General features: G+C 40.3%; 1 protein-coding gene and 2 long non-coding RNA genes across 5 annotated transcripts; 2 read left to right on the forward strand and 1 right to left on the reverse strand.

Annotated features, from left to right (window-relative positions):
• Window positions 1-162: 162 nt before the first annotated feature.
• SLC6A18 (solute carrier family 6 member 18) lies at window positions 163-25,463 on the reverse strand. Of its 2 annotated transcripts, XM_027450207.3 has the most exons (12): window positions 25,301-25,463; window positions 17,464-17,604; window positions 15,536-15,673; window positions 13,143-13,324; window positions 12,569-12,679; window positions 8,323-8,435; window positions 7,769-7,897; window positions 6,938-7,094; window positions 4,779-4,983; window positions 3,695-3,854; window positions 1,816-1,978; window positions 163-907 (listed from the first exon to the last, which is right to left on the reverse strand). In XM_027450207.3, exons 1-12 carry the CDS (start codon window positions 25,461-25,463, stop codon window positions 695-697), a joined length of 1,875 nt encoding a protein of 624 aa, XP_027306008.1. In that variant the 3' UTR covers window positions 163-694. The 2 variants fall into 2 exon arrangements, with proteins under 2 accessions (XP_027306008.1, XP_071890978.1); XM_072034877.1 differs by lacking the exons at window positions 17,464-17,604; window positions 25,301-25,463 and adding an exon at window positions 16,855-17,030.
• On the forward strand, window positions 9,504-16,847 carry LOC140001904 (uncharacterized). Its single transcript, XR_011807657.1, has 4 exons — window positions 9,504-9,630; window positions 10,416-10,525; window positions 10,668-10,760; window positions 15,790-16,847. It is a non-coding gene; the product is annotated as an uncharacterized lncRNA (long non-coding RNA).
• LOC119715963 (uncharacterized) lies at window positions 17,319-27,277 on the forward strand. 2 transcript variants are annotated; one of them, XR_005263533.2, is made up of 5 exons: window positions 17,319-17,481; window positions 17,906-18,088; window positions 18,752-18,907; window positions 22,170-22,543; window positions 23,673-27,277. It is a non-coding gene; the product is annotated as an uncharacterized lncRNA (long non-coding RNA). The 2 variants fall into 2 exon arrangements; XR_011807656.1 differs by lacking the exon at window positions 23,673-27,277 and having other exon boundaries at window positions 17,906-17,953; window positions 22,170-22,521.
• Window positions 27,278-27,401: the final 124 nt, after the last annotated feature.

The raw sequence follows: 27,401 nt of genomic DNA on the forward strand, positions 1-27,401 counted from the left end.
GGGTTTTCTTAATGTAAGGTTTTTTTTTAATTTCTGATGCTTTATTTTTGTTCTTTGCAATGCTTGAAAATATAGAATAATCATAAGATTACCAATAATTATTTTATGATTATTAAGTTAATTATTATTAAATCATAATAATGACGTAACTACTAAAATAACTACTATTTAAATGCATAAAGGGGTTTGCAAAAAGTAAAGTCTAGTAAGCAAGTAGAGTCCTTAGTCTTCACGAGCTCCCATTCCAAATCTCAGGGAGGGGTGGGGAATGGTCACTGAATGGAGAATATAGTTTCGTGGGTTTTAATTTTTATGTTGCTGATCCTTAGGAAGTGTCTGTTTATTTACAAGGGAAGTGAAGGAAGACAGAGGACACTTGCAATAACTGGCAGGCTATCCAGGTTTAAAGTCTGGCTGGACAGAGATGTGAAGTTGGTAACACATGAAAAAATTAACCTGTGGGGACTGTATGTGTTGGTAGGTAGGATTCAGGGCACCATGTAGGTAGGACAGTACTAATATAAAATTGTGAAATTGGTTGAAAATAAAGCAAATAGCAGCACTGTTCATAGAGTGCTAATGAGTGGCTGTAAGCAGAACTACATGTATCACTCCCCTAACATGGTTTAGAGCTACATCTAATCATGTCTGACAAAGACTATCATCTTTACTTACAGGCAGGTGCAATGGCTTTTTATTTTTTGGGATGAGAAAAGTTTCTGTTAACCTCCTGACATGAAAACACTTCTGGTGGTAGAAAGCTGGGGTCCTTGCTTCTCCACATTTTTTTGACCAGCTGGAAGAGTGCTACCAGAGGTACAAATATGCAGGGAAGGACAGCTAACAGCACACAGATGGCCTGTACCCAAGGTGGGTAGGCTTTCTCCTCCTTCATAGGGAAATCTTCCTATGGAGATGAAGAAAAAAAAAAGTTAGGAGCACTTATATTTTGTTATGATTTCCATATGCATTTTATTATTATTTTAAGGATAGTAGAGGTTTTATTCTTGCTCTACAGTAGCATTTGGTGGCCATGTCCTTTGGATACTCCTCTCATGAGTCTAAACACAGCTGTAATTTTTTATTTTTTTTTTAACTTGCACCCTCCCTTGGTAAGATCTGAGCTTATTCAAGTCTATGCATATATTTATATTATGAAGGTTTATGCCATTTTGTGAATGTGACTGCAGTCTAAGTGCAGTTTAGGGCCAGAATCTATCTTCAGCCCCCTGCCCAGAGCCTATCTGAGAGGGATGCAAGAAGCTGCAACTGATATTGAATCAGCACCATCCAGATTGAAAGTTCTCATCATCAACACATCCTTGGCACTGAATTAACCAACACAATTCTTGGACCACTGCCTCTGTCCCTGTGAAAGCAGCACAGTTGTGTATTCGTCAGTACCCCCAGAGATGTGGTAGGTCTCATGGGGAAATATTTTTATCCCCAGTACATGTTATGCATCTCTGAAGCTCTGCTCATACACCTGTTATACCTCTGAACCCAGTGTAGCTGTGGGGTCTCCGTGAGACATTTTACTTCAACAGTTCTCTGCATTACCCACATCTGTAAGAAACATGTAGTGTGGTGACAGGATTTCTCAGAAAGAGGCCTTTGTTAACAGGAAAGCTGTTTTAGTATTTGTAACCTCGTAATCTCTGTGCGTGCTGCAGCCTTCTCGCTCTGGGCATTTCATCACTTCAGACTATTACACAGGTAAGTAGTAGCCAGCAATGATTTTAAAGGATCTGATAGGGGAGAAGAATGTGTAATGTTCACTTCTGTTCAAAGTGTTGCAAATATTTGGGAACGTACGTGTTTAGGGTTCCAGGCTGTGTAGGTTGGTGGCTTCTGTATTTGGAGAGTAACAAAGGCCACAAAGACAATTAGCAGGAGCAGAGGGCTAATAAACCTCCATGTGATCTGCCAGTAGAGGTTTAGTTTTCGTCCAGTCATCCACTTCACATCTTCACTGAACCTTTAAAGAGGAGGCATGTTTGTAAAGATGTCAGAGCTGAGTGGTAGCAATTTCACTTTTTCCGTATTTTTTTATAAGTTTTAAACACACGGTACAGCTCCCTGAATCTTTTCTATTCCATACCCCTCTTCAATAACTTGCTGTATGTGTTAATAATATCAATATAGTAGGGCTGCTTTGATTCTTAACAGAGATAAATGTAACTATGTCAGTTTACATTACCTGAGTGCCTAGTTTAAGGCTTGCAAGCACAAAAAAGTGATGAACTTATTACAGCAGCTCCCTAGAACTATTCAAACCTTTTATAAAGAAAAGGCAAAATTGTCCAGGGGATAAACATAGTTTGTTAGAAAAAAGCCTGAATTAACCAGCACCAGATAAATCAATCAGTTGACAAAGTTACTACAACCTGAGCCAGCTTCTTTGGCAGTGTGCATTGGCTGTTATAAAAGATTGGGTCAATGTCTACATATGCACCTCTTACTTTTGTAAACCAAATGGGCAGTAAATACACCGTTCCAGGTTTGGTAGTTTGTTACAACATGATAATCTGTATCAACCGATTTGGAAGGAGTTTCATAATCCTGAATAGTAATTACGGTGGTGTTTTTTTAAAACTGGAGATTTTATAAATTCTTTTTTGAGTTTAGGAAAACGTGAATTAACTATGCCCCTATCCTGTAGTAGTAAAGAGGGAAAAAGTGTGCATATACTAGCACAACAGAGAAAGTACAGTACAGGTACTGTGAAACTCAGTGTGTGAAACCAGATTTTATTGCTACTTCTGCACCGTGTAAGATTGAGGACAGCTGCACGTGCAGCCATAGGAATGTGTGGAACTGGTTATGACGATGTAGGCTGGAGTGAGCACCATGTCACTTGGGAAATGCTCCAAGGATCTTAACAATGGATCTTGAAAACAATGCAGGAACTTTAGCTGTAATTAAGGAGGATTTTTTCTTATATTTAAAATCATAGCCTCTGGTAAAACTGAAGTTGAAATGATATCAAAACCTTGATATGCAATAGCATTGACCAAAATTGAGTTTGTCTATACAATATACAAACTGATCCACCCCCCCCAAAAAAAAAAAAACAAACAGAACTTTCATGATCTCAGTGCCAGAGCAAAAATTGGAAAGGCAAAGGTGAAGTCCCAACAAGTGCCAGAGAAAACAGCAGAGAGAAAAAGAAAAAAGAATAAACAAAACACCTGCTATTTGTTGAGAACTGAGGAAATTACTGGACTGGAAGGATCCTGATTAGAGAAGATAGGTTTAATTTCAGTCAAAATGAGGTTTCTTGTCATTTGCAATTACAAAGTATGTAAGAAAGATTTTAAAATGAAGAGTGAATTTAATCCATCTTCATGTCTGAGGGGATGCTCAACAAGGTGGCTGAACGTTTTAATGTGGGAGACCTACCGCGTGTTGCTTACCATAAAGTGTCTTGGGGAGAAGCTAAGCAAGAAATGCAAGAATATACAGAACAAAATGGCAGTGACAGAAGATATTTGAAAGGATTCTGCCTTCTAGATGTGCTAAGCAGAAAGCATCCCTCTTGTTTTACAAATATGAGATGAAGCAAAGAATGGTAAGGACGTTCACAGAAGTGGTAAGTGCTACGGAAATGTTAGTATTACGTATCTCTCTGTAACATACATGGTTTGGGAGGGAAATGTCTCGTAAGAGAAAAAAGTCCACGTTTGCAACTTACCTTTTAATTTTATAGACATACACAACCCCAGTCACTTCAAAGAAGGCAATGACTAGGAGAGGCACTGAGCCTGCATAGCGGTCAAAAATGTCAATCCAGTAACTCCCTGAACTCAATGTAAAACACAGAGCAATAAGGAAGGAAACTAGGCATATTATACCTGAAGGGAGGAAAAAAAAAAAAAAGGTATTTTTGTAACTGGAGAATGGAACTTGGTAAGAATATTTTTGTTCTAAATTAGTTTTGCTCTTACTCTAGTGATTTTTATTCTCTCTTTCTGTATGGAGCTAGCTGATACCACTTCCCAAACTCCATTTTCCTGTGTGGTGGCCAAAGGCACCCCTGTGACTTGAAATGTTCTTAACTTGTTTGAGGTTCAAGCAGGTAGTCTGCTCACAATTAAAAGATCAGTCTCTGAATGGAATGGTTACCTCATCGAGTTGTAAATAGGTTTGTTTTTACATGAAAAGTTGCAGAATGAGAAGGGTGTAATTTAGATGCCACCGGAAGGCTGTAATAAAGGAATGACAGCAATATTCCACATATGAATTTAAAATGAGATGTTACCATCTGCTCTGGCGTGTTCACCATAAATGTGAAGTAATCGGTAGCAGCACAACCCTGAACGAAATAGGGGTGAGTGACCTATCGCACAGCCACGACAACGTGGTAAGTTCATGCACAAATGGTTGGGGCTGACTGGCTGATGCAATTCACTGCCTTAAAGTGATTTGTTTAAGTGCCAAAGGCCTCAGTGGAGACACGGCTCTTCCTGATGTTTGCAACAGCTCGGAGCAAACTGGCAATTTAATGAGCACACTCAGACTGAAACAGCTCTTGCAAGCTAAGGACAACGATGACAAGGGCAGTACAATGCTGGCAGCTGGTGACTTCTGCCATAACTGCTACCTCATCTGTGTGCTTATCTTCTGCAAATACAATCCACTGCCGTTACCAGCGCTGTACAATAGCTAACTTAATATTGCAAATTCTTAATCCCTTTATGATATTTATTAAGCAGTTGGTCATTTGTGCCTCTGTGCAGAAGCCGCCTCCTTTGAACAAAGCGAAGCAAATACCTTACCAGATAAAAGCTCTTTCGGTATTGACTTAGATATGATCTGAAGCTCTAGGAGAGGTGTGAAGACTCCCTCGATGTTCCCAAACATGGAAGAAAGGCCCAAGCTGAACAACATCGTGAAAAACAGGATGGCCCAGGCCTGTGAGCCTGGCATTAGGATGATGGCTTGGGTGAACACAATGAAAGCCAGGCCAGATCCTGATACGCTCTGTAGAATTCACAAATAAAAAAAATAAATAAATAAACACATTATACAGGCCTAAATGTAGCTTGAGGCATAGAGTTATAATGCATTCTTTGTATCTTCCCTTCTGAACCTCAAGACCAGAATTTCAGTTAGCATGATTTCCCAAGAGAGATGGACTAGTTCAAGTATCACTCTTTGACTTATAATTGGGAGTGCTACTGTTTTTCGGGTTCATGCTAAATGAGATAATCAGGATGTTTCTAGCCTGTATACCCCATTAAGCTGTACAGTTTATAAATGTGTTTCTGAAGGTGGCCCCCCAAGGCCAGAAATAAATAAATAAATAGAAAAGTACATTTATACCAGACTATATAAAAATACCGTATTTGACAATCAAAAAGTGGTGTAAAATCAGTGGGAATGGTGAAGATTTTTTTAACTTTGTCACCTCTTATATCGTATCCTTCCTTGGAATCAAGGATGCTGGTCAGGTTGGGGGAGCTATGTATGTGACAGTCAACACTTGAGGGTATCGGTTATGGGGAGTGTTTGTGGGGGTGGAAACGAAGAGCTCCATTTTAATTTTAAATGGTCTATCAGAGATGAATAGAGAATCATAGAGCAGAACTTCAGAGGTGGGTTCAGAGAAGAAAAACAGATCTGTGAGTATTCACTGAAATAGCAATTGTTTTGCTAAGGCCATCTTAAACAATTTTTTAAAAAATAAATCTATGGTGTAATAGCTGCTGGAAATAAAAAAAAGATGCAAATAAATCTATTATTGCTGCTCTAGCAGTGAAAAAGTTGAAAAATGTATGAATACAAAACATTCCACCATTTCCATGACCAAAAAAAAAAAAAAAATCAGGCAAATTTCTTTGAATTCAGGGGAAAGATGTTTAAATCTAAGCAATGAAAAATGCTAATGTAACTCTATTTTGGAAGCAAAATATCTCTAAGTCTAAAGGGTGATAGTCTTTATGATAAAGACTAAATCATAACGTGTGTAATCAGAGCAAGACTGACAAAACTGTAACTGGGTCAGGGCTGGAATGCCTTTTTTTGGACTTCTCCATAAGTAAAATATACTATTTCACCATAATTGTGTGTTAAGGATGTTGTGAATTAACATACTCCAACACATGTGCATGCTGTTGTCCTAAGATTTTTTTCTCCTCAAGCTCCTGTCTTACTCTGTCCTCCAAACAGCCCTGATCTTTGGTAAGGATTTGTAACAAGAGAACGCAAATGTAAATGATAGCTACAGCACTGCATGGGATGACTGGAACAAGTGGAATGAGACTAGAGAAGAAAACAGAAGAAACCATTTTAGTGACAGAGGGAGAGTTTTAGGATGGTTGAGAAGGGAGAGGAGAGGATCATGATGTATTTTTGTTATTGTGTATTTAAAACAAAACTGAATAAAAACACCTTGAGATCCTGTGTAGAGAGCGGAAAACTAAAGGGGAGAATGCAGGAGGGAATAGGAATTTGGAAAAGAAGACAGAAGACTGGTAAGATATCTTCCTGGTGGTCATATATGTGATCAAAAGCAAACAGTGTATGTGTATTTTAATAGAGTTTTGATACCTTAATTGCCAAATATGGATTTAGCAAATTCCCATTCAGCATCCTTTTGCTATAATCTTTCAGCTAGATATTTCCTCTGTTCTGCTTATTCCCCTCACCTCACCTAAAGCAGAACTGAATTCAGTGTCCATTGAGTATGCTTCAAGTAGGAGAACCTTTGAAGACTAGTTCTGGGATAACAATATATTATTTTGAATGCTATGCCAGACAGCTTTGAATTCACGTTGTCCTACAGCAGTGTTGATATTTGACATTTCAATTTTTTTTTTCATGATTAGATAGCATATATTCATTACAAGTAAAGTACAAGTACTTGTAAGAAAAAGAAAAATACAAGTCCTTCTAAAATTTTTAAGGGTTATTTTGTTGGACACAATTATAGTACCTGATCAAGAAATTCTTGAAGGTCACAGCTTTTCAGTTTGAGTCCAGCAATTTTTTCTGGATATGATGAATTCAGGAATGTAATCCAGTCTGTATAGTTCTCTCGCATGATGCTTTGTTCTGGAAGATCAAATTCATTGATGATACTGATAATATTCCTGCCAGAGAAGCCAACGTATGGAAATGCTATGACATGCATTCAGGTGTTAATAGAAAGTTGTGTTTACTTTTGGTGCTTTTATTTATAGCAAAAAAAAATACTAAATATGGATCTGTATATAAATATATATAAATCAACATTGAAAATTGTAATACTCATAATAGTAATAAAGTAGGAGAAAATATTAATTAGTTCTTCTTTCTTGCAGATACAAATTCTGAGTACATCATGCAGATGTATTTTATTGTAATATGTATTTTTTTGTATTACTGTAAAATATATTTTTTTATTGTAAAATGTATTTCTATTTTTATTTTATGATATGTCAAAGCCATTTCCACTACTTGTGTTTAATAACTTAATGAATCCTGTGGAATACAGAAAGGTGGTTTTTAACTACTTCTAATGCCAGTCTGAGATGATCATTAATTAGTGCTGTTATATACACTAATTCCAATGTATTCTTCTATATTTTTTTTTTTTTTTACTTCTTACAAATGCTACCTCTGATCATTCTTGCTTCAGTGCCTTGATGCTTTATATTTTTCCATGTCCCCATACAGCTTTTGCTTTTCAGTGAGAATAAATTCTCTAAATGCATGTTTTCAATTAATGCATTATCTGTTTAGGTGTTGAAACCAGAGCATAGCACTGGAAATGGAAGTTTCTCACCTGTCCAAGCAGTCCCAATAGCCTGTGGTTGCTTTAAACCCCAAAACAGAAAAGACTGGGATGGAAGCATAGAGGGATGTCAAGCTGTTCACAATTGCTACTGTCACAGCATCCTTTTCACAGTCATTTCTAGAAATAGAATTCAAACAATGTGGCTTAAATAGGCAAAATTTACCTTCCCTCCTCCTCCAATGATATAGAAAATAGTTCTGTATTTATTTTAACCTACAGTACAAGTTGTTAATCTATACAGAATGTATTTGCTGAGCAAAAGAAAAAAAATCTGTTGTAACTAGTAAAATAGATCTCTAAAACTTATTATTCTTTCACATTTCTGCAAACATTGTTTTTGAAAATGTCTCTTTTTAGATTTTTTCCTTTTTTTTTTTTTTGACCGAGGAGGAAAAAAAAATATCTAATTTGGCCTAATGGGAAGATGGCAGATGCTAAGATTGCTTAGAAATATACCAAAGAACAAGTTTTGAACATTTTAGAAAATTGCACGAAATGCAGCAAGAATCTAACCAATTTTTAAAGGCTGCAGCTCTACTTACTTTGGGGGGTTGTAGCTTGAGAATGCAATAAGCCCTCCAAAAGCCAAGGAGAGAGAGAAGAAGATCTGGGTGGCTGCATCAAGCCATACACGGGGATTTTTCAGAACTTTCAGCTGAAATAGAATAAATAAATGCGTTTAGTTCGAATTATTTTTTTCTCACTTCACTCATAACTGGTCTCCTGTTTCACACATGTGAAATTGTCAGTTGTGTTGCAATCTAAAGAAAAATGGGAAGTAGTACAAAGTATGTCAGTAGAGCAGGTGTTTTTGAAGACATAATATGGTCTATTTAAAGAAATGTGCTAATTATAGAAACTGTTTCATTTTAAAATTCTCATTAAAATAATTGTACATCTCTTCTGTTGGATAATAGAAATGTATTTTTATATGACAGGCAGTAGGCACACAATAGGAACAGTGCATTACATTTTTCCTCAGTGTATTTCTTTTTGTTAAAACACTTACTGGGTATCTTTTAGTTTAAGAATATTATCTTCCTAAAACTGTACAAAGTATTACTTAATCTTCATTGCTTTGCAGCAAATTGATTTGATAGTGAACATCTTAAATCCAAAGTACTGTGAAAACAGCATTAAAAAACAACAGGACAACATAGGAGAAAAAAAGGAGAAATTGATATAGGGAAATCTGGATTTTGATTTACGAAGGGTAGATGTGATAGAGGAAGCTAACTGAGAAAATCCATGATTTTTGAATTACAAGGAATAGTATGCAATTTTAAATAAATATCAGGAGAGAGAAATTTCAATATTGAAATTAGTCTAAAAAAAATAAAAGATAAGATCACTAATGCAGAAAATGTTGAATGTATTGAACAAACTTTTCTTGCAGTTGGCTAAGTAGCGCTATGTTCATACTTTATAAAGTCAATTACTTTCCCATCCATTATCAAGAAGTGGGAAGAGAAAACAGAATTAGCTAAGAATGAGCATTTTAAAAATCAGTTGCCCCGAAAATAATAACAGGGCTGCTGAGAGTTTCACTTTGCTTTATGTCACTCTGAGCACAGATCAGTCAAATTGTCACCCTAGTCATCCAGGGTGAACAACGTGCTTTCTGGGTTGTGTCTGCATGTTTGGGCTAGTCACTTGTAGGGATGAGAGTGTGCCCCCAAAAGTCAGTAATGTTTTGGGTTTCTCTAAAGCCAGTCTGAGCTTGAAGAATGAGAACAATGCATTCACCTCAATTTCGACAGATGCAGCAAATGCTGTTGCTGCAGACACTTCCTCCACAAGTGTGCAGGAGAACTGGTGTTACGTCTTGTACAGCATCGTGTAACAAGCAGGTATGTGTGACCATTATTGGCTGAAATGCTTCAGGTTGGATAAACAGACTATTTTGAACATATATTTTGTAAGATTTTAACCAAACCCTCCAGTGCTTGCTGGTAGGACCTCATGCTGAAGCATATTGCTGTTGCAGTGCAGAAACAAAATATTTGTGTTGCTATCTGGCCTGGACAGTTTGATTATGTGCTGCCAAGTCAGTAGTCAGTGCAGATAGATGAAGCTGTTACAAATCTGGCTTCCTGATTAGGGTATGTGGGGTTGGAGGTAGTTTAGTTTTGTGCTAGATGCAACGCGTTAACTAACACTGGAAAGTGTTAGTTACAGAGCTGCTGAACAGTTTAAAGAAACTGTGGACAGGAAAGTGCAAAATAGTGCATCCAGCTCATTGTACTAATGTACATGTGCCTGAACATTGCTGGCTGTTATTGTTAGGCCTACCTTTGCTTTGGAGGGGCTGTACTGAAATCGCCTAGAAAAGCCCCTTGTAAATCCTGCATGTGCAATAAGTTGAGAAGTACCATTCTGATTAAGCACATCGTAGCAAAGTTGTTATCTGAATTTAAGCAACTAATGATGGACCTAAAAGTTACTTTATGTTTTCAGTAATATGCCGTATAGGTTTTGTAAGCATGTTTTCAGAAGACAAAGTGTGCTGAGGCTAGAAACACGTGGATGAAGATATAAAATCGGAATGTTAATAAGTGAGCACTGAGTAATGAGGAAAGAAAGCATTCACTGCCAAAGAACCTCCAAATATTTACAATCCCTATAAATCTTTCAGATGTGAAAGAAGCTGGAAAGGAAGCATTTGTGCTCCTGAGCTGACATGGATAACCACAGAAGCTGAATGCTGTAAAGGCTTGATGGGATCCTTTTTCTGCTGGCTGTGAGGTTTGTTTTTTTTTCCCTCCATCCAAGAACCTTTCCAAAAGTCTCTGTTCCAGATGCTGTGCTGCTGCTTTCCCTTCAAGGGCTTGTGAGCATAACTTCAGTATCTTTTTTTTTTTTTTTCATTGTTTGCTTCACTTTCCAGGCAGCCAAGGATTTAGAGGGTGTAAAGTAAACCATCAGACTTCTCCATGCCTGAAAGTCAATGGAAAGAAACACTTATTATTTGTTCTAGAAGGTAAGGAGTGAAAGTGTTAGATGGCAAAAAGCCAACTATGTATTTCTGCATGAAAATAAAACCACAGCCTGCTGTGTTGATCCATATGTATGTAGTTATTATCTGTGAGATCTGCTAATGGGAACTAAAACCACAAACTTAGAAAGTGAATGAACTCCTACAATATTTGAAAAATAAATAAATAAATAATAATTTAGCTGTTTCTCAATTCAAAACTAGCTCAGATGTGACTTTTAGCACTAGGTATTGCTTTCTTTCACAGATTATCTAAAACAACAGTGATGTGTAATGGTTACCAGAGAATGGATGTGGTAGCTATTACAGAGCAGGTATAATTTCTGCTGCAGTGCAAAATTGGAAAAACAAAACAAAACAAAAAAAAACTGCTGCTTTTGATAAGTGGAGGCAGTAAAAAAGTTAATGGAGGGGAAAAAAAAAAAAAAGTATGGTTGAGGCAGAAGGTTTTTTATCCTTTAGAGATTACAGTCTTCTAGAGAGGACTTCACTTTGCTAAAGCATTACAGGCTTCCTGCAAAAGGACAGGAACAGGAGAGCAGTTCCCCCCTGTACAACCCACTTTGGGACGTCCCCTGTGGAGCAGGGAATTCACTTGTTATTATATTTACTGATGGGAGTGGTGGAAATACTTAGCTTATTAACATTAAATAATCTAACAGAAAAGGCAATACTGGTACTACAGCTGTGAGCAAGGAGAAGAAAAAAAATGTAGTAGTTGTATTCTTACTGTTTTTTTGCAATTCTTGAAGTGTCAAAATCTTCCTTAACAGTTGTGTTAGTTTAACAAAGCAACCCCTCTGTCTTACATTATAACCTTCTGTGCAATAACAACACGCATGGTAGCTATCACTTACCAGGCTGTTGCATCAGTTTTTCCATGTTTGTAGTTAAGAATGTAGTTCTATCTCCAAAAGCATCTTCAGCTGGCTCTTCAAGGATGTCCCTGGGAACTGCTTCCATAAACAGGCTAGTCGATAACTGCAGGCTGATTGCAGTCAGATTTTGATTCTGACTTCAGTCTACAAAACCATCTGGCTCTTCTTTGATGATCCATTCCTCCTCAGCACTGTGGCACCTTCAGGCTTTGTCATTCTTACACCGAATGCAGACAAATCTAGTTTTTGCATTACATTCACTGTGTAATGATCCTAAGTCCCGAAGACGTCTGTTACCTTCTAGAGAAACTTGACAGCTGGGCTGAGACCAAATGCCAAAATGCCAAGCCCTACTCTGGCTGTGTTTTCCAGATCTGCTTTCTGCATTAAGGCAGTGGATCGTAGCAAGGAGGCTTTCATCTGGAGGTGTGTGTACATGATGTGTGAGAACACAGAACCGTGGTGGTGCTTGTATTGTTAGATTACTCGGCTGTGAGGAAGTATTCATTGCCCTGTCTGAGCCCTGCAAAAATGCAAGTGCGTGTCCTTTTCTCCTGCAAAGACCCAGGCTGTCCTTCCTGAGCTCTGACAGTATTCAGATGGATGCCCTTGTCACTGGGCCTGCAGGGGGAGGGATAAAAGAGGTGTCATGTCTGAGCTTTCTCTTGCTGTTGACCCTTTTCAGGCCGGCAAGTAGTGGATCTCTGGGCTTCTTGGCTTATGTTGCTCTTAAAGCCTGTGTTCCTGTTGCAGGCTATCCTGATCTGTGGTTTGCAGTCTCTGGAGAGGATTAATACCTGTAGGCGGTTAATGCTGTGTGTTGTCTCTTTGCTTTTCCAAGCATTTCTGGAACTCTTGGTATTTCGTGTGTTAAAGAAAAAAAGGAATGTTTCTGACTGTAGTGGTAATACTTACATCAGGGGTGAAGAGGTAAGCCAGACCTTCAGTGGCTCCTGGTAGAGTGAGTCCATGAATAAGGAATATAGTTAGGACAAGGTAAGGAAATATTGCTGTTACATAAATAGCCTAGTTGGAAAGTGAGAAATAAGAGAAAGTTACTGACAAGAACATTAACTGTTTGTAACACGCCATCCTAATAATATTAGATGCTACAGCTACAGATAAGCACTGAAATCTTTAAAGGAATTATTAATTACTTTGGTAATTAATAATTCCTTTATTAATTATTAACTAAAAGAATTATTAATTCTTTTAGTTAATAATTTAATGATAATGTATTAAATAATACTTTAATTAAAAATACAATTGCTCTTAATACTGTGAGGGGAGACTGCTAGGGCAGAAACATTTGCAAAGGAAAAGGAGGTGAGCACAAATCTGTGCTGCTGTTGTGGTCTTGCTGGACCAGCAGCACACTGAAATGGTGCTGAAGTGGCACACAGCAGTGAAATTCAGTAGCTGGAAAAGAACATCCACAGTGCAGAATAACGCCCTGCATTGCTTGCTTCTCTCTCTATCCCTTCCCTACCTTTCCCGTGGTTTCAATTCCTCGGATGGTGCAGAGGTACACAATTGCCCAGCAAGCTGCTAAGCACAAAACAAGCCACCACTGCAACGTGCCGCTCTCAGTGATGTCGGGTGTTATGTTCAGAGTCTTCCTATACCAAAAATAATTGACTGCGGTACTTTCGTAACATTCTTCATTGAGCCCTGGAAAAAAGTGTGGCATAGATAAGAATAGAAGTTGAAATGTGGTCATATTTTGCCTGGTCACTGTCTAATAAGAGGCAATGCTTTACAGCAGTGGAGAGTGGCAGGGCCCTCTCTTTGAGCCCTCCAGATGCTGCAGCTCCTGTTTTTGCACCTAGCCAGTTGCATGTCTGGAGAGCTAGCTCAAAGCATCCATGTGCATCTCTGGAAGCAGGGATCACACAGCACAGAGGCAGCACTGGTACCAAGCCCATAACCAAGAGGTCCAGTGTACAGCGGGACTAGGGGAGCTGCTTCTCCTCTCTCTGCCTGGTGAGACTTGAAGTGCATCTTTTCCTCTGCTGAGGACAGCATGCTGATTTTCTTGCAGTACCTCCTCCTCAGGCTGCTGTTTTGCATGCAATCCCATTCAAGTTTAGCATAACGTTGTTTTTTTTCCCCCCTCCTTTGATGATTGCAAGTGCTGTTAGCTTAGGCTATCGGCTCCTGCTGGGGTTATCTGATGCACTGAGCAGAGCTCACACACAGCTCTTTGCTGCTCTCCAGCCATGATTCCCCTTGCTGCAGGGAGGATGGTTTGTTCTGCATGCAATGAAGGTAAGTCAGTTGTCACATCATGACTAGGAAGGGACAGAATGTGTATGCGGGCAGGAGAGTGATTAAAAAAATAGACAACTGCATTTTGGCTATAGCATGAAGCTGTATTTACTGGTAGCAAATTCAGATGGCTGAACGAGGTAAGAGGCTGCTGGAGACCTCCTTTATTCTCTTGCTTTAACTCCAAAGCTAGGCATGATATTTTAAGATAATCCTAAAGCTACAAGGAAAAATTCCCACATCTGATTTGATTTTTTTCGTGTTGTTTGAGATGACAACTTTTTTAATCAAGCTCTCAAACTGCTCCATTTTTCCCGTTCCTTGTGACCTTTCACTCCTTTCTGAAACAACCACCTTCCCCAGTGAAAATCTGAATGTACACAAATGCGCAAGGTGGCAATCGTGAAGTTGCAGTCAAGCAGAGCTGCTCAATTCATTTCACTGTGGTTGCAGCAGAGAGACATTCCATACTGTTCATATCTGGCCAACTCAACAGTGAGTATTGGATTATTTGTTTCACTTTTTCCTCTGCTAAATGGCCTTTAAAGAAGTAAAGCAAACTGTAAGCAAGTATAAGAAACTAGGTGGCTGCCCCCTCAGGACTTTGTTGTGCTTTAGTCAGGAAAAACTCATTTTTCATCCTCCTTGTATCGCTCACTCCTGTCTTTCCTTTTTTCTCCCAAGATTTATGTAGGAGATGTTAATTTGAGCCTCTTCAGCTAGAGGAAAGAGGCAAACCAGCTTCTCACTGGGAGAGTGTTGTGGTTTAACCCGGCTGGCAGCTAAGCACCACATAGCATTCACCAGCTACTAGGAAGAAAATTAACTCTGTCCTAACTGAAACCAGGACAGAGAGGTTTGTGGAGTGGTGCTTGAGCAGAAGGAGGGAGCTCCCTGCAGCCCCGTCGCCTAACCCTGAGGTGCAGAGCCACCAGTGTTTTTGGAGGACCAAAATAAACCCTGGAAGCAGACATGGTAAAATTCTTAGTTGTGAGGTTGTGAGGTTAAAAAAAAAAAAAAAAAAAAAAAAAAAAAGTAATATTGATAAAGAGATAAGTCGCTAAAAAAAAAAAAAAAAGCTGAAAAGTAATTTTAAAGAATAGTGAACTGTCTTCATCCTGTTCAGGTACACTTTCTTAGGTCTTAATAACGTTCTTTGTAATGAGTAATGTGTATCTAGTCTGAGCCTCCAAACTGTCTCTAAATGTTTTCCCTGCCATCTCAAAAGTTTATATTTGTTTGCTCCTTTTTTTCTTAACACTTATTTAGTTTCCTTTTCTGAAATCAAAAGGGTGGTGGACTTTCTGGCTGGTTATGTCATAACCAATGCATCCCCACCTAATGGAAAGTTAAGTCTCAATTAAAGCAGTTACTGAAAGATATCGTCATAAATTTGATTCGTAATTGTGTCTGCAATCTCATGCCTTGATACGTAGTTTATGGCAATGGTCACAAGGACTGTTTCTTCCTGGTTGGAAAGCACAGGATGCTTTTTCAGTCTGGTCCCTGTATTATAGCGCAAGCACAAAAACCAAACTTCTCTTTTCCCCCCGTTATTCCTCAGACATTTGTGATCCTCCTGGTGCTGGCAGGGGTGCCTGGAGCAGCAGTTACCTGTTCTGTTTTCATTTAGAGGACAGACACTCCAAGGCAGGGGCTCCTGGAAGGAGTTTATGAAATACCACATCACCCAGGTTAAAACGGTGTTGTAGTACAAGCTCACCAGAACCGACACCATCCACGAACCAACCCCTGCAGAAGACACAAGATCTCAGCTTAGAAAAACTTTGGAAGAAGTTACCAGACACAGCACTTGCTGTTAGAAACTCACATCTCCTAATTTCTCAAGATTATTTTTTTTTCCCCAGAAATTTTCACAGGAAAGAGCCATTAGTGTCCTCAGTAACCTAACTCTGGTGCACAGTCCCCCCGCTTCACCAGCCCTGCTCCAAGAAGGCCGGTGCTCCCCTGCTTCATCCTTGTCCTGCCTGGTGCTCAGCTTTTTACCCTTCTTGAGGACTTTGTGCCAGCAAGCAGCTACCCGAGCAAGCAGGTGAGAAATGCCAAGAGCAGGGCTGTGGAAGCACCAAGAGCAGAGACCTTGTAGGTCCCACAGCTTTGGGCCTTCCTTGTTTGTCTCCATAAGCTGCCTCAGGGACAAGTGCTGAGGTTGTTGAGGTTTCCTGTGGTCACTTCCAGCAAAGGGGGGGTGAGTGGGGGGAATGAGTTTTTCTCTGACTCCATTAAGGTTGTCTAATATGAAAAATGTGAGCAATAAGTGCTGCCTTTAGGAATAGGGGCCTGTTGGGATCAGACACTTGGGGTGCCTGACCTATTGAGCCCTCTGGGGTTACCAGAAAACAAACAACTAGCATAAGAATAGGGGCATGTAGGTGAGGCTTAAACAGATACTGCTGCTAGTCTCTGCCATGAAAGCAAGATGAACCAGAAATTAATTTATTGTGGTGGTCCCTTTTGCTAAAATATTGTGTTTAAAGTTGCTCCAGTTCCTACAAAATATATTGGGTACTATACAGCCCAGGGAAAGTCTGAAATATAGGCTATTTATTTAGAAAATGGATGTTGACAGCCTTGCTGCAGTATATAATTCAGTATTTTCTAGAACATGGCACAATTTTAATAACAGACCAAAACAGACTGAAGTTTCACAGCATGAAGGCACTCTTTTGTCCCATAGTATATGAGCATATGCCCTAACCTGGTAGCTTCTGGTCCTACAATAAGGAAGGAGGGATATCAACACTACAGATTACACTTGCTTGCATTTTTGCAGGGGGAGGATGGACATGCCTAACTATCAGAGATGGGTCTAGCTGGAGGCACCACCCTGCTGCTTGGTGTTTCTTCCTGGTTGCCCTCTTACCTTTAGATAACTCCTCGTACCCACCCCTTCTCCTCCCACACACACCCACAGGCATAGCTGTCACCACCGATCCTGTTTTCAGGCATCTGCTTTGGGCTTAGGAGATGTCAGACTCTTCAGACTCCTTTTCTTGATCTCCTATCTGTCTGTCCATCCCCCCTCCAGTCCAACCCTTCCTGGAAGGACAAGATGGACTTCTGGAGGAGCTCTGAGGCAGGAGCAAGATGGCGGCTAATGTGAAAGCTCCCAGATGTGGTATGGACAGGCCAACGTTGGCTGGCAGAGCTCGTGATGGGTCAGCCCCACCAGCCCATGCTGGTCCTTGCACAGACAGCTTTAACACCTCACTTGACACCTCAGACACCACAGGGATACAATAGGCTCCTCAGCACTGTGGGAGCAAGCCTAGTTCACTTAGTTTGCTGATTCATTTAATCAGCCAGTGAGGTTTTCCTTATTACTTATGTCTCAGAGAAGGCTCTGATTGCTGTGCTTCCCACAGCAAAGGTTATAAGGTTTGCCTTTACGGCTCACGTGTGCTTGGAATAACACCTGATGGCAGTGATTTTCTAATGGGCAACAGAGAAAGGCCTGTAGGAATCAGTGCTGAGCAGGAGCTCAGCTGCGGTTCCTTCAGTCCGGACCCTGAGAGACCTACCAACTCCTCCAAGATAAGGTGAGATGGCACTCCAGGCGCTGATGCTGCCTTTCCTCAGGCACTGTCCTAGGGCGAGTTCGAGATGCAGCAGTGGGATTCCTTCAAAGATAAGAGCGATGAAGTATGGGATCAGGAATGCCCCTGGAAAGATAATTAAGATCAATTGAGCCACGCAGTTATCTGCATCTCACTCAAATCACTGTTATCTCCTCTACTTCATGATGGTAACAAAGTCCTTTAAAGAAGTGTTGAGAGAAGCAGCATTGCTGGGGAAGCCTGTTGGGTAACTTGTTTGTGGGTTGTTTTGTTGGGGGAGATGGAGGAGGGAGGGCTGGGAACCTTAGTCCTAAAAATGCTTCCCCTCAGGCACTTTGACATCCCATTAACACAGCAGCTCTACAGAGCCTCACCCTTCCCTCCATTTCCCTTTCTTTTGTTGCAGGGATGCAAGCTGGGGAGTATGCAACTGGAATCTCTAAAAATTGAAAAGGTTTTATGGCTGGCCCTTGCACGACATTAACACTTACTACAGTTCTAGATATGTGGTTGTTATGCTGTTCCAATGTCTTCATGCAAGATCTTTCCTCCCCAACGTAGCTTTACAAGCTGATTTTCATGAGACCAGGTGAACTTGGTGAACTTGAATATTTTCATGAGGCCAGGTTAAACCTTCTGGCCACTTCAGTCAAAAGGGTCTAACAAATGAAAATTTATTGGCATGGCCAACTATCACCATGCCTGCAAAATGTCTTTTCTTTGGGGAAACAAACACAAATGCTGTCTCAGCCCCTTCCAACCCTCCTATCAGCTCAACCCAGCTCTGTGACACTTCATCACTTAGTCAGCAGTTCTGTGCCTTGTTATGCCATCACCACAGCCCTGGTGCTGAGAGCAGAGCAATTCAGCTCTCCGCTCAGTCTTTGGCCAGGAGAAGGAAGTCAGGCAGCTAGCAAGGATTTCTGCTCTTCCAGGAACTGCCTCTGTTTTGCAGTCACTGGCTGTTTAGAAAGGCTGGGCTTATAAATTAAATCACTTAGGGCTAGGAATTGCAATAATTTTGCTACCTATTGCTAGGTAATTGCAGTAACTGTATGATACTCCCAGGCAAGGTTTGGTGTTGTTTTTTTAATAGTTTAGTTCTTTATCAAGAAATGCATGGGGCGGGGGAGGGGAGGGGGGGATAGATAACGCTTCTCTAAATGAGAGACTGCACTTAATTTGCCATAGGTGGAAATAGGAAATGAAAGTCTTTATGATCTGTTTTCCTTACACGTTTTTAACTCCTAAGAAGCAGATTTGAAAAAGAAGCATTGGAGTTGATTTCCAGCACATAAGATTCCCACTTTGGATGCTTGGAAGCCCTGCTCAGCAGTCCCACTGCTCGTAGGAAGCTGCTCCTGAGAGCAATTACTAAGCCCCCTAAGAGGGAGATTCACAGAGGGAGGTAAGGACCACAGCAGTTCCTTCATGTAAGTGTTTTACCACCCAGGACAATCCAGGAGATGCTGAGCCCTTCCTAGCAGGCCATTCCACAAGGGACCTATCTCCCGTTTCATATCTACCTGGAAATAGCTGTGTAATAATGAGTGCAAACTGCCCCGTGTTATCTCTCTCTGCTTCTCTGTTTGCCAGCAGACAGCAGGGCACATTTAAATATTCTGCTGATATAAGCCTGTTTACTTTGTGCTGGTTTGTATGCATCTCCATTACATTTACAGCATAAAGTCATATTTTGCTCCAGTGAAAAATAAAATCTCAATGTAAAAATTATGCTACCTGTAAATATCACATGATGGCAGAAGACTGGGTTAGCGAGAAACAGAGCTAATCTTCCTCAAACCAAAGTCAAATAAATGGCTGATAGTGTAGAGGCTCAGTTCAGGTTCAGTTCTTTATTTATTTGCTTGCACTGTTTTTAGGCAAAAAGGAAATAGGCAGGAAAACATAGATAATCTGCTCAAGTACTTGAAGCTTGCACTTCTCCAGTGTAAAATTCCCTACTGGCATAAAGTAAAAGGGGTGTGGGAAAGGTAGTAAATAAGTAATGGTGAGTAGGAACTCACCATCACTGTATAGTCAGGGGACCTATTTAATCGATAGGGGAGAGTGTGCCAGAAGACAGAATTTAAATACATTTTTAAAAGATGCCATGGGAAATCTAACTGTAGGAAAGGCAAGGATAAAGTCCAAGAAGCAGAATGAAGAATTGTGCTGGTGTCACAAAACACAGCCCATCATTCAAAGACAGGTACAGCAAAAACATACCAGCACATGTATCATGTGTAGCACAGGTACAGCAGAAATTCAGTAGACTTGACATATTGGTAAGCAGGTTCCATTTACAGTAAAGTCCAAAGCAACAAGGAGCACAAATGTGTGTCATGCTCAGTATTGTTGCTGAGAAGAGCCCTTAGAGTGGGGACAGCTCTACAGTCATTGCAGTAGAAAAGAAAAATCCCAGTGCACTTTAAACACATTTAGTGTTTTTAGAGGCTGACCTCAGCAATGCCTTGGGGACCCATCAACCTTTTAATTTGCCATTAAATCACTGAAGTACTTCCAGCAAAAAGTATTTTCAATGTACTCCATAGCAATTGAGAGGCAAATCAGGTCAGAAAAGCTGTGGCTTAACCCTATTCAGCCCTCTGCCTGGAAAATGATAATAGATGGGGATGATCTTTGTATATCACCTACATGTAACAATCTGGAAGAGAAGAGCATGAACTACTAGAGAGCCTGTTGAGAGTTGTGGATGACCTTGTGGCCCCACCAGCAAGCAGAATGGCAAAGAGGCTGATGATGGAGAGCCATCTAAAACTGAATCATGGCAGCCAGCAAAGCAGAATGACACCACCAAACTGGTTTTGTCACGCCTTAGAAAGAGAAAGCAATGGACCTGACTAGCAGAGATGTTAAAGCAGTTTAAAGTACAGGCCAGGTGACCTGCTAATCCAGATGTACCAGCTGCAGAAATTGCTGAGCCTCAGTGAGAAATGGAGAAGAAAACCCAATAGCTTTGCTTGATGTTGGAATATCAGCTATGACTTCCTAAATGGTGAAGAAAAAAACTTAGAGGAATTGATTATGATCAATATGATCAATATTGAAAATCTTGACAGTGCCGGCAGATCAGCTAGCAAAAGTAAGGCAAGTAACTTAAAACAACGATCTATAGACACAACAGCATTTGAAAGGTCAGGACATGAATAACAATGTTCCTTCAGGTCAGAGATTTAAGAATGGAAAAAAAAAATTGTAATGACTGGAGTAATCTGAAAAGTGGCAGAATAGTATGGTACAAGGCAACAAGTAGTCAGAGATCCACATCACTAGTGCTCTTTGTACATAGGAGAAATGGTGATGGATGCATTTTTCCAAAAGGCTGAGAACTGAATGGCAAGATACCTGTGGTAATTTATGTTTTACCTACAAGAAGTGGCAGGAGGTGGTAACTGCTTACTCAGACTCAGAGAAAAAGCTATTAGCTATTGAAAGGGGATTATCAGAATTGTCCTTTTTCCCCCACAAGGGTTCAGGTATAGTAGTGAACTGAAAATTCAGCAAGCCTGAAATTAGAAAATAACACCCTCAGGTGTGCGCAGCGTGGATGTTGGAACCTAAGCACCAACTACTTCTCTCTGCATATCTGTTCTTCCTGGCCCATACTGGTTGCTCGTGAGACCCTTTAGCTTCTAAGGATGTCATGATTCCTCATGGTGATGATTCTTTCCATTTACTGAGCTTGGGAACAAGCCTCATTTTCTGGACTGTTATAGCATCCTTCTCAGCTCCTTGGTGAAAAGCTAGGGCACGCAGTTTCATTACTTCATAATTTTGCTTGTAATAATTTCATTAATTCTTCTGTCAAAACCTGAACGTTTCTGCTCTTTGTAACACGCTTTTTTTTTTTTTTCTTATTTATTTTACAATACCTTCCAGGCCTATATGCTATTTCTCTCAGATTTTATTTTCCTTCTGAGAATTCAGTGAGCCAGGCAACTGCATTTTATAGCAAGCTGTCATTCAAATTTTAGCTAGAGATCAGGTAGGCCATGGGTTAGGAATATCTGCAAACCATTGCCTCAGAAGTAAATGGAAGTTCTGATATAGGACTAATGTGTATTTATTTTCCTAGAAAGAAAGTGTGTTTTGCATTAAAGATATTCTCCAGTTGTTGTGTAGGCTCAGGCACTGCACATAATTTTTATTACCCATGGGTTAGACAGGCATGTATATACCAGCTGTAAACAGAAGGACAACACTGCAGTAAGTTACAGATAGAATAATCTGTTGTTGTTGTTTTTAAAGTATACTCAGTTGAATATGCGAGTATATATATGTACATATATATGTCTATATGACTTATTTGAATCTCATCTTCAGGTGACAAAATATATACCGGGCCATTTAGAAACACCCTTTCAATCCCAGCTGCCTGGAAACCTCTATGTTTGTCTCCACTTACTGTGGCAAACAACCTTCATATCCATTAGTCATGAAAAGTAAATAGCTAACCTAACTCGGGCAATAAACCCAAATAATCAGTAACGAAAGCAGGTGATAAATGTCAGCAGAACTGATATTATATTAGATCCAAGTTACTGAGTAACACTAATGTGCGATGAATAAGGTTCAGAGGTCCGATGAGAACAGCTGACATGAGACAAATATACAAGCATTTATTTTTATCTCTTGTTTTTTAAAAGATGTAGAAATGAGGAAAAGCGCATTGCCTAACTCTTAAATGCTTGGATATCACCTGGACCAGTTGTGAAACCATGGTCTGCACCCCAGAAGCCATTCAGCCTTCGACTACACCTTCTGTGCCATTTCCATCCTGGGTTTCGCTGTGCTCATGGCTGTGGCTGCAGGCGCCGAGCCACCACATCTCCTGGGACCCATGGTTAGCCACAATGCTGCTGGCCTGTCCCGTGCTCACATCTCCGGGTGTGCACAAGCAGGATTTATGCTCCAGTACCCCTGAAAATCTACTGGGATTTTGCACCTGAGTTGTTTGTTTCCAACAATGCAGCTTGATACAGAAGCAGAGTTTCTGAGCACTGTGTGGTCCACAAGAAAGGTCGGAGCAGGTCTCCTTGTCCTCATACTCATGGTTTACTTGGGGTGGGAGCAGTCAGTAGGCAGGGGACCCCTGAGATCAAACCTCAGCAGGAGGACAGTGTTGGGTGATCTTCTGGAGGGAGCATGGGGATAGAGGAGGCTGGAAGCTAGCTGGCCACAACTGGTTCCCCACCTCCAGCACTGGAAAGTGTCCCTTGATACTTCACGAGAAGGTGTAAAAGCATTTTTTTTTACGAGCAGGAGACTGATACTTCACCTTCCATAGCAGAGGTTTTCACAAAACCCCGAAGCACAGTTCAAGCACAATTGTGCTTCAATTCAGTGCTTGAGTTCAAGCACAATTCGAGCAGCCTCATGCAGCCTGTGGCCCCAGAAGCATGGTGAGATGTGCAGAGGAGCTGTTTCTGTCTGTCATCCCACATGTTGGTTTCAAACTTTCCACTGAGCGATTCAGGTTAATTGCTCATTACATTATAAAAATATTACACTATGTTAATTTTACCATGCTATTTGTTAATACTGAATGTTTTTTGTTCCTTAGATACAAGGAATAGATAGAAAGATAAGTAGAAATAACAACATAGTTTCTGTTCTATTTCTCTGTGTCTTTCTTTTCTTCACATAAATTTTGTGTCCTTTCTTATCCTTCTCATTCATTTCAGTCTCTTTCCTTGTGAAATACCTGTCCCTAGATGCTGGATGTGGACATATGAGGGTGTCAGTTGTCTCCATCTTATGCATTCTCTAACTCTGTTTCAGTTTTTAACTTTGTATGAAGGGGTCCAGATTTCTTTCCTGGCTTCATGCAGTTAAAGACACACAGAAAGCGTATCTTCTAGATCATTCAGAAATATGTTAGCACAGGATTTAGCACAGAACCAAGCTGCTTTCCTTTTGCTTGTCATTAACACAGGTAATTTAATCTTGTTCTCCATTTCCTAGAGCTTAGTGAGCTTTGGGCTATACTTTGTTTCACTCTCAGTAACTGTTTAAAGCACAATCAAAAAAATATTGAGGCACCTGAGGCACATCAGATATAAAATGGAATTAAGTTCTTTAAAAATGAAATTCTGTGTAAGTGCTGGCTGTTCCTGAGAGTTGTCTGTTGCTTTGTCTTTGCTTTTCAGGCTATCCAGGGATCTGAAGATGCATCTCTGGTAGTGGTGGGCACCATTCAGCTGCCTGGTCTCTGGTGTCCAAGGCCATCTGAGATGCTGCTGGGCATTTGACTGACCTTAACTCCTGCTCCTGAACCCCCTCCCTTCAGGCCCCATGCCATTTCTGCTGCAGGGATGGCAATCTAAAGGCATTTATCCCATCTCACCAATGTGTGCATCATTACCTGAAGTGACAGGCTTTTTCCAGCCATTCCAGCTGCTGCAAAGAGAAACAGCGTGCTTGCACCTATGGCTTTCTAGCCACCTGGTTGTGGTAGTCTTCTGCAAGCATTTCACTGGTTTTCACATTTTGAAAATAAATAACATGAAGTGTTAAGTCTAAGTCTCCTGTGAGACACCTAACCTACTGCTTCTTCTCTCTTCTTATTTGAATTGGTGCTGTAGCACCTCATTTATAGACTGTGTTAAATGTATTCATTCCTTTCCAGTTTCTTGAGCTAAATGAATTAGATTCTTAAGTCATTCCTCATACCATAAGTTTTCCTGACCTTGAATAGTTCTTGGGGCTTTTCTGCATTTTTTTCTTATTTTTCTTTCAACTTGATTTGGAAAAGTGGTCACAGATGTTGTCTTAGTACTTGTAGTAATATCTCCACCTAATTCCTAGTGCCCTATTTATGTGTGCCAGCATTCTTTTGGTTGATACAGCTTGCTCAATTTCATTTGTTCAGCTACTCACCAGAGTCCCGAAGTAGCCACTTCTTTCTAAAATGCTTCCTGCTACTAAAGACAGCATCCACCCATGGTTCCTTGGTTGATTAAAATACACTTAGTTCCCCAAGGAACACAAATATCTTGGTAGAAGATGCTTGGATTTAATATTTTTTCTACTATTTGCAAGTTTGTCCCAGTTTGAATTTTATACTCTCCAGTTAATTGAAAGATAACAAATAAAACTGGGCTGAAACAATTTGCTACATCACTCTGCTTGAGACAGCTTATCTTGGCAGATCTCAAAAGCTACTGTAAGTGGTGAGCTGTTAATTACTCATTTCTGATCCGTCCGTATTTACTAAATTGGCTGTTTCTAAAGCAATTCTTCATGGGAATGGTGCCCAGAAAAAGTCTTGGGTGGGTGTCAGCATCACCTCGGATTTTTGTGCTTGTGTTAAATCAGCCCAGCATTTCAGATGGCTTCAGAGCCATCAAAAAGTGTGATTTAGATTTGCTCATTTCTGGATTACAAGTTACCTCCTAATGGCATCAGAGAAGGGAGGGGAAACTGGTTCACGGGGGCCTTCCCAGGACTTCTCGCTTTTTTTCTAAGGATAATAAGCTGCAAGTTCGGCTTCCTCCTCCCGTCAGCACTGTAGCAGCAATGTAAGAACTGTAACATCAGTTACCATCAGTTTGGCCTTATTTCCTAAACAAACACATCCTTTAAAAATTAAGTATATGTGTATAGAGAAAGCCAAGCTAAAGAGAAAGCCAATGGTGCAAAATGGTTATGAGACTTAGATAGCTTAATAAATAAATAAAAAGTGATGCAAATATATAACTTGAATGCCCATCTTATGTTAGTACAGTTATATAGGATGATAGTTTAATATTTTGGCAAGGTCCCATTTCAGTCTTACCGCCTCCATGTATCTGACACAAGTATGGAAACCGCCACACGTTCCCCAAGCCAACAGCAAACCCGATGCAGCTCAAAATGTACTGCAACTTGTTGTCCCACTTCGGCCTGCTGTCTTCTTTAGGGGCTTCAGGGGGCATGTCAACGGGTAAATCTTTCGACATTTGTGTGAAATGTCCTTGGCTCTTTAGCCCCTTTTCCTGTAAGTGGGAAGATGCTTCAACACCTGCAGGTGTTTCTCCTGCAGGTTTTATGGGGGGTGCCCGAAGGATTCTGGAAAAGGAGGTGGGGCAAGGAGTGCTGCAGTTTAAAGACCAAACCAGGAATTATTATTGTATAGACAGAGTGACCTCTCATGATGTTTTGCAGTTCCTTCTATAGCCAGAGAACTTGGGAATATGTTGTTAATCGGTAACTCAGGATCAAACAGATTTTTATTTTCTGTTCTCCTTCTGTTCTCAGATGCTTTCAAAGAGGTGTGATGCTGAATATAATTAAAAAGAAACACAGCAATCAGATTTATTAAAACTGTAAAACACTTTGAAAGATCTGTGAATAAACTTGCCATTTTCTTTGTTGCTTTGCTAACACAGTTAAGTGAATGAAGGTGTCTTTGGTAAGTGCAAATTAAAATTAGTATCAATTGGATCTACCTATTACTGCACTAAAACCTCCTCCATGTCATGTATTGCTCTGTGATAGTCATTGTTGATAGCCACAGTCTGATAAAGGTGTGTTTTCATGGCTGTACTTGCAGTTGCTTTTGTCCATCCCGAGGTGCGCATGGACCAGATGAAGCCTCACGGCTTCTGCTGCATCGAGTGCTGCAGAGCACCTCTTCTGGTTTGAAATGTCAGGTGTTAAAGCAGCTAGCTGGCTATCTGTTTGCTAGTTCTTAAAATAAATAAAAGCTCTTATCTTTTGATATGAAATTTCAAACCTCTCTTGGTTATGTTCCCAAGCAAATCCAAGGCAGAACTCTGCTCTGGACAAGACCACATACGTTTGGGTATGAGAATCCAGTCCATTTCCACCACAACTTCTTGAGGTTAATCACTTCCCACCTGTCAATGAATCCCAAGTGGCTATTTTTATTGTTCATTAAATAGTTACTGAGGAATGTAGCAGCTGAGTGCTTGCCTTCAAATGAAAGCCTGTGAGAATGACTTTTTTTTGTTTTCTGTCCAAAATACCAGGGTTTTGCTGTTTTGCACTTCAAACCACTTCAGTACATGCCACAGAAAGCAGCATGCTCACCTCCATCCCTGCCACCTGAAGCCAACTGCTTCAGGCTCAGCTCAGTCCATTCTCAGCAGCTGAGCTTTTTCTCAGTAGGAAAATCACCTCTCAGTTTGGTGTGGATATACTCTAAAATTATACTCTAGAGTCTATGTAGAGTTGGAAAAGACCTTCAAGATCACCAAGTCCCACCACTAAACCATGTCCCTTAGTGCCATGTCCTCATGTCTCTTAAACGCCTCCAGGGATGGAGACTCCACCACTTCCCTGGGCAGCCAATGCTTGACCACTCTCTCTGTGGTGCTCCTTTCTCTCTCCAGAGACCACGTAAGGAATGGGACTGCTGACTTACCTCCCCTGTGTCACACGGAAATGTGAAGCACAAAACAATGTCAAGGTAGGTGTGTGAGTGCCTGTGTGCTTGGACATCATAGGCAATTAATAATACACATACATAAATAAAATAAAATACACAAACTCTCATTTCCATACTTAGAAATGTTTTTTATTAAATATTTTCAACTTCTGTATGAGATATAATATTGGTGGCTTTGTGCAACATGGTGGCATGTAAAGTAAAAACAATTTAAGGTGCAAGAGAAGTCAGTATAAAATTACCCTTCAGATTGGTAACCCAACCAGCATGATCGGACATGGAAGAGTCACTTATGGCTTGCCAAGCGCAGTGCATCTGCAGACAGAGACCTCCAAGACAGTTTCAAACAAGCTGGCTTCAAAACCAGAAGCAGGATAAAGGATTTGGCCTGGTGCTCCCATCATTTGCAAAGGTGGACGTTTTGCTTCCAGGATCCAAGCTATTACCTCTTCACAGAGCATTGCATTGTAAAGAGACCAAATATTTA

Source organism: Anas platyrhynchos, chromosome 2, assembly GCF_047663525.1.
Source record: "Anas platyrhynchos isolate ZD024472 breed Pekin duck chromosome 2, IASCAAS_PekinDuck_T2T, whole genome shotgun sequence".
Taxonomy (NCBI): domain Eukaryota; kingdom Metazoa; phylum Chordata; class Aves; order Anseriformes; family Anatidae; genus Anas; species Anas platyrhynchos.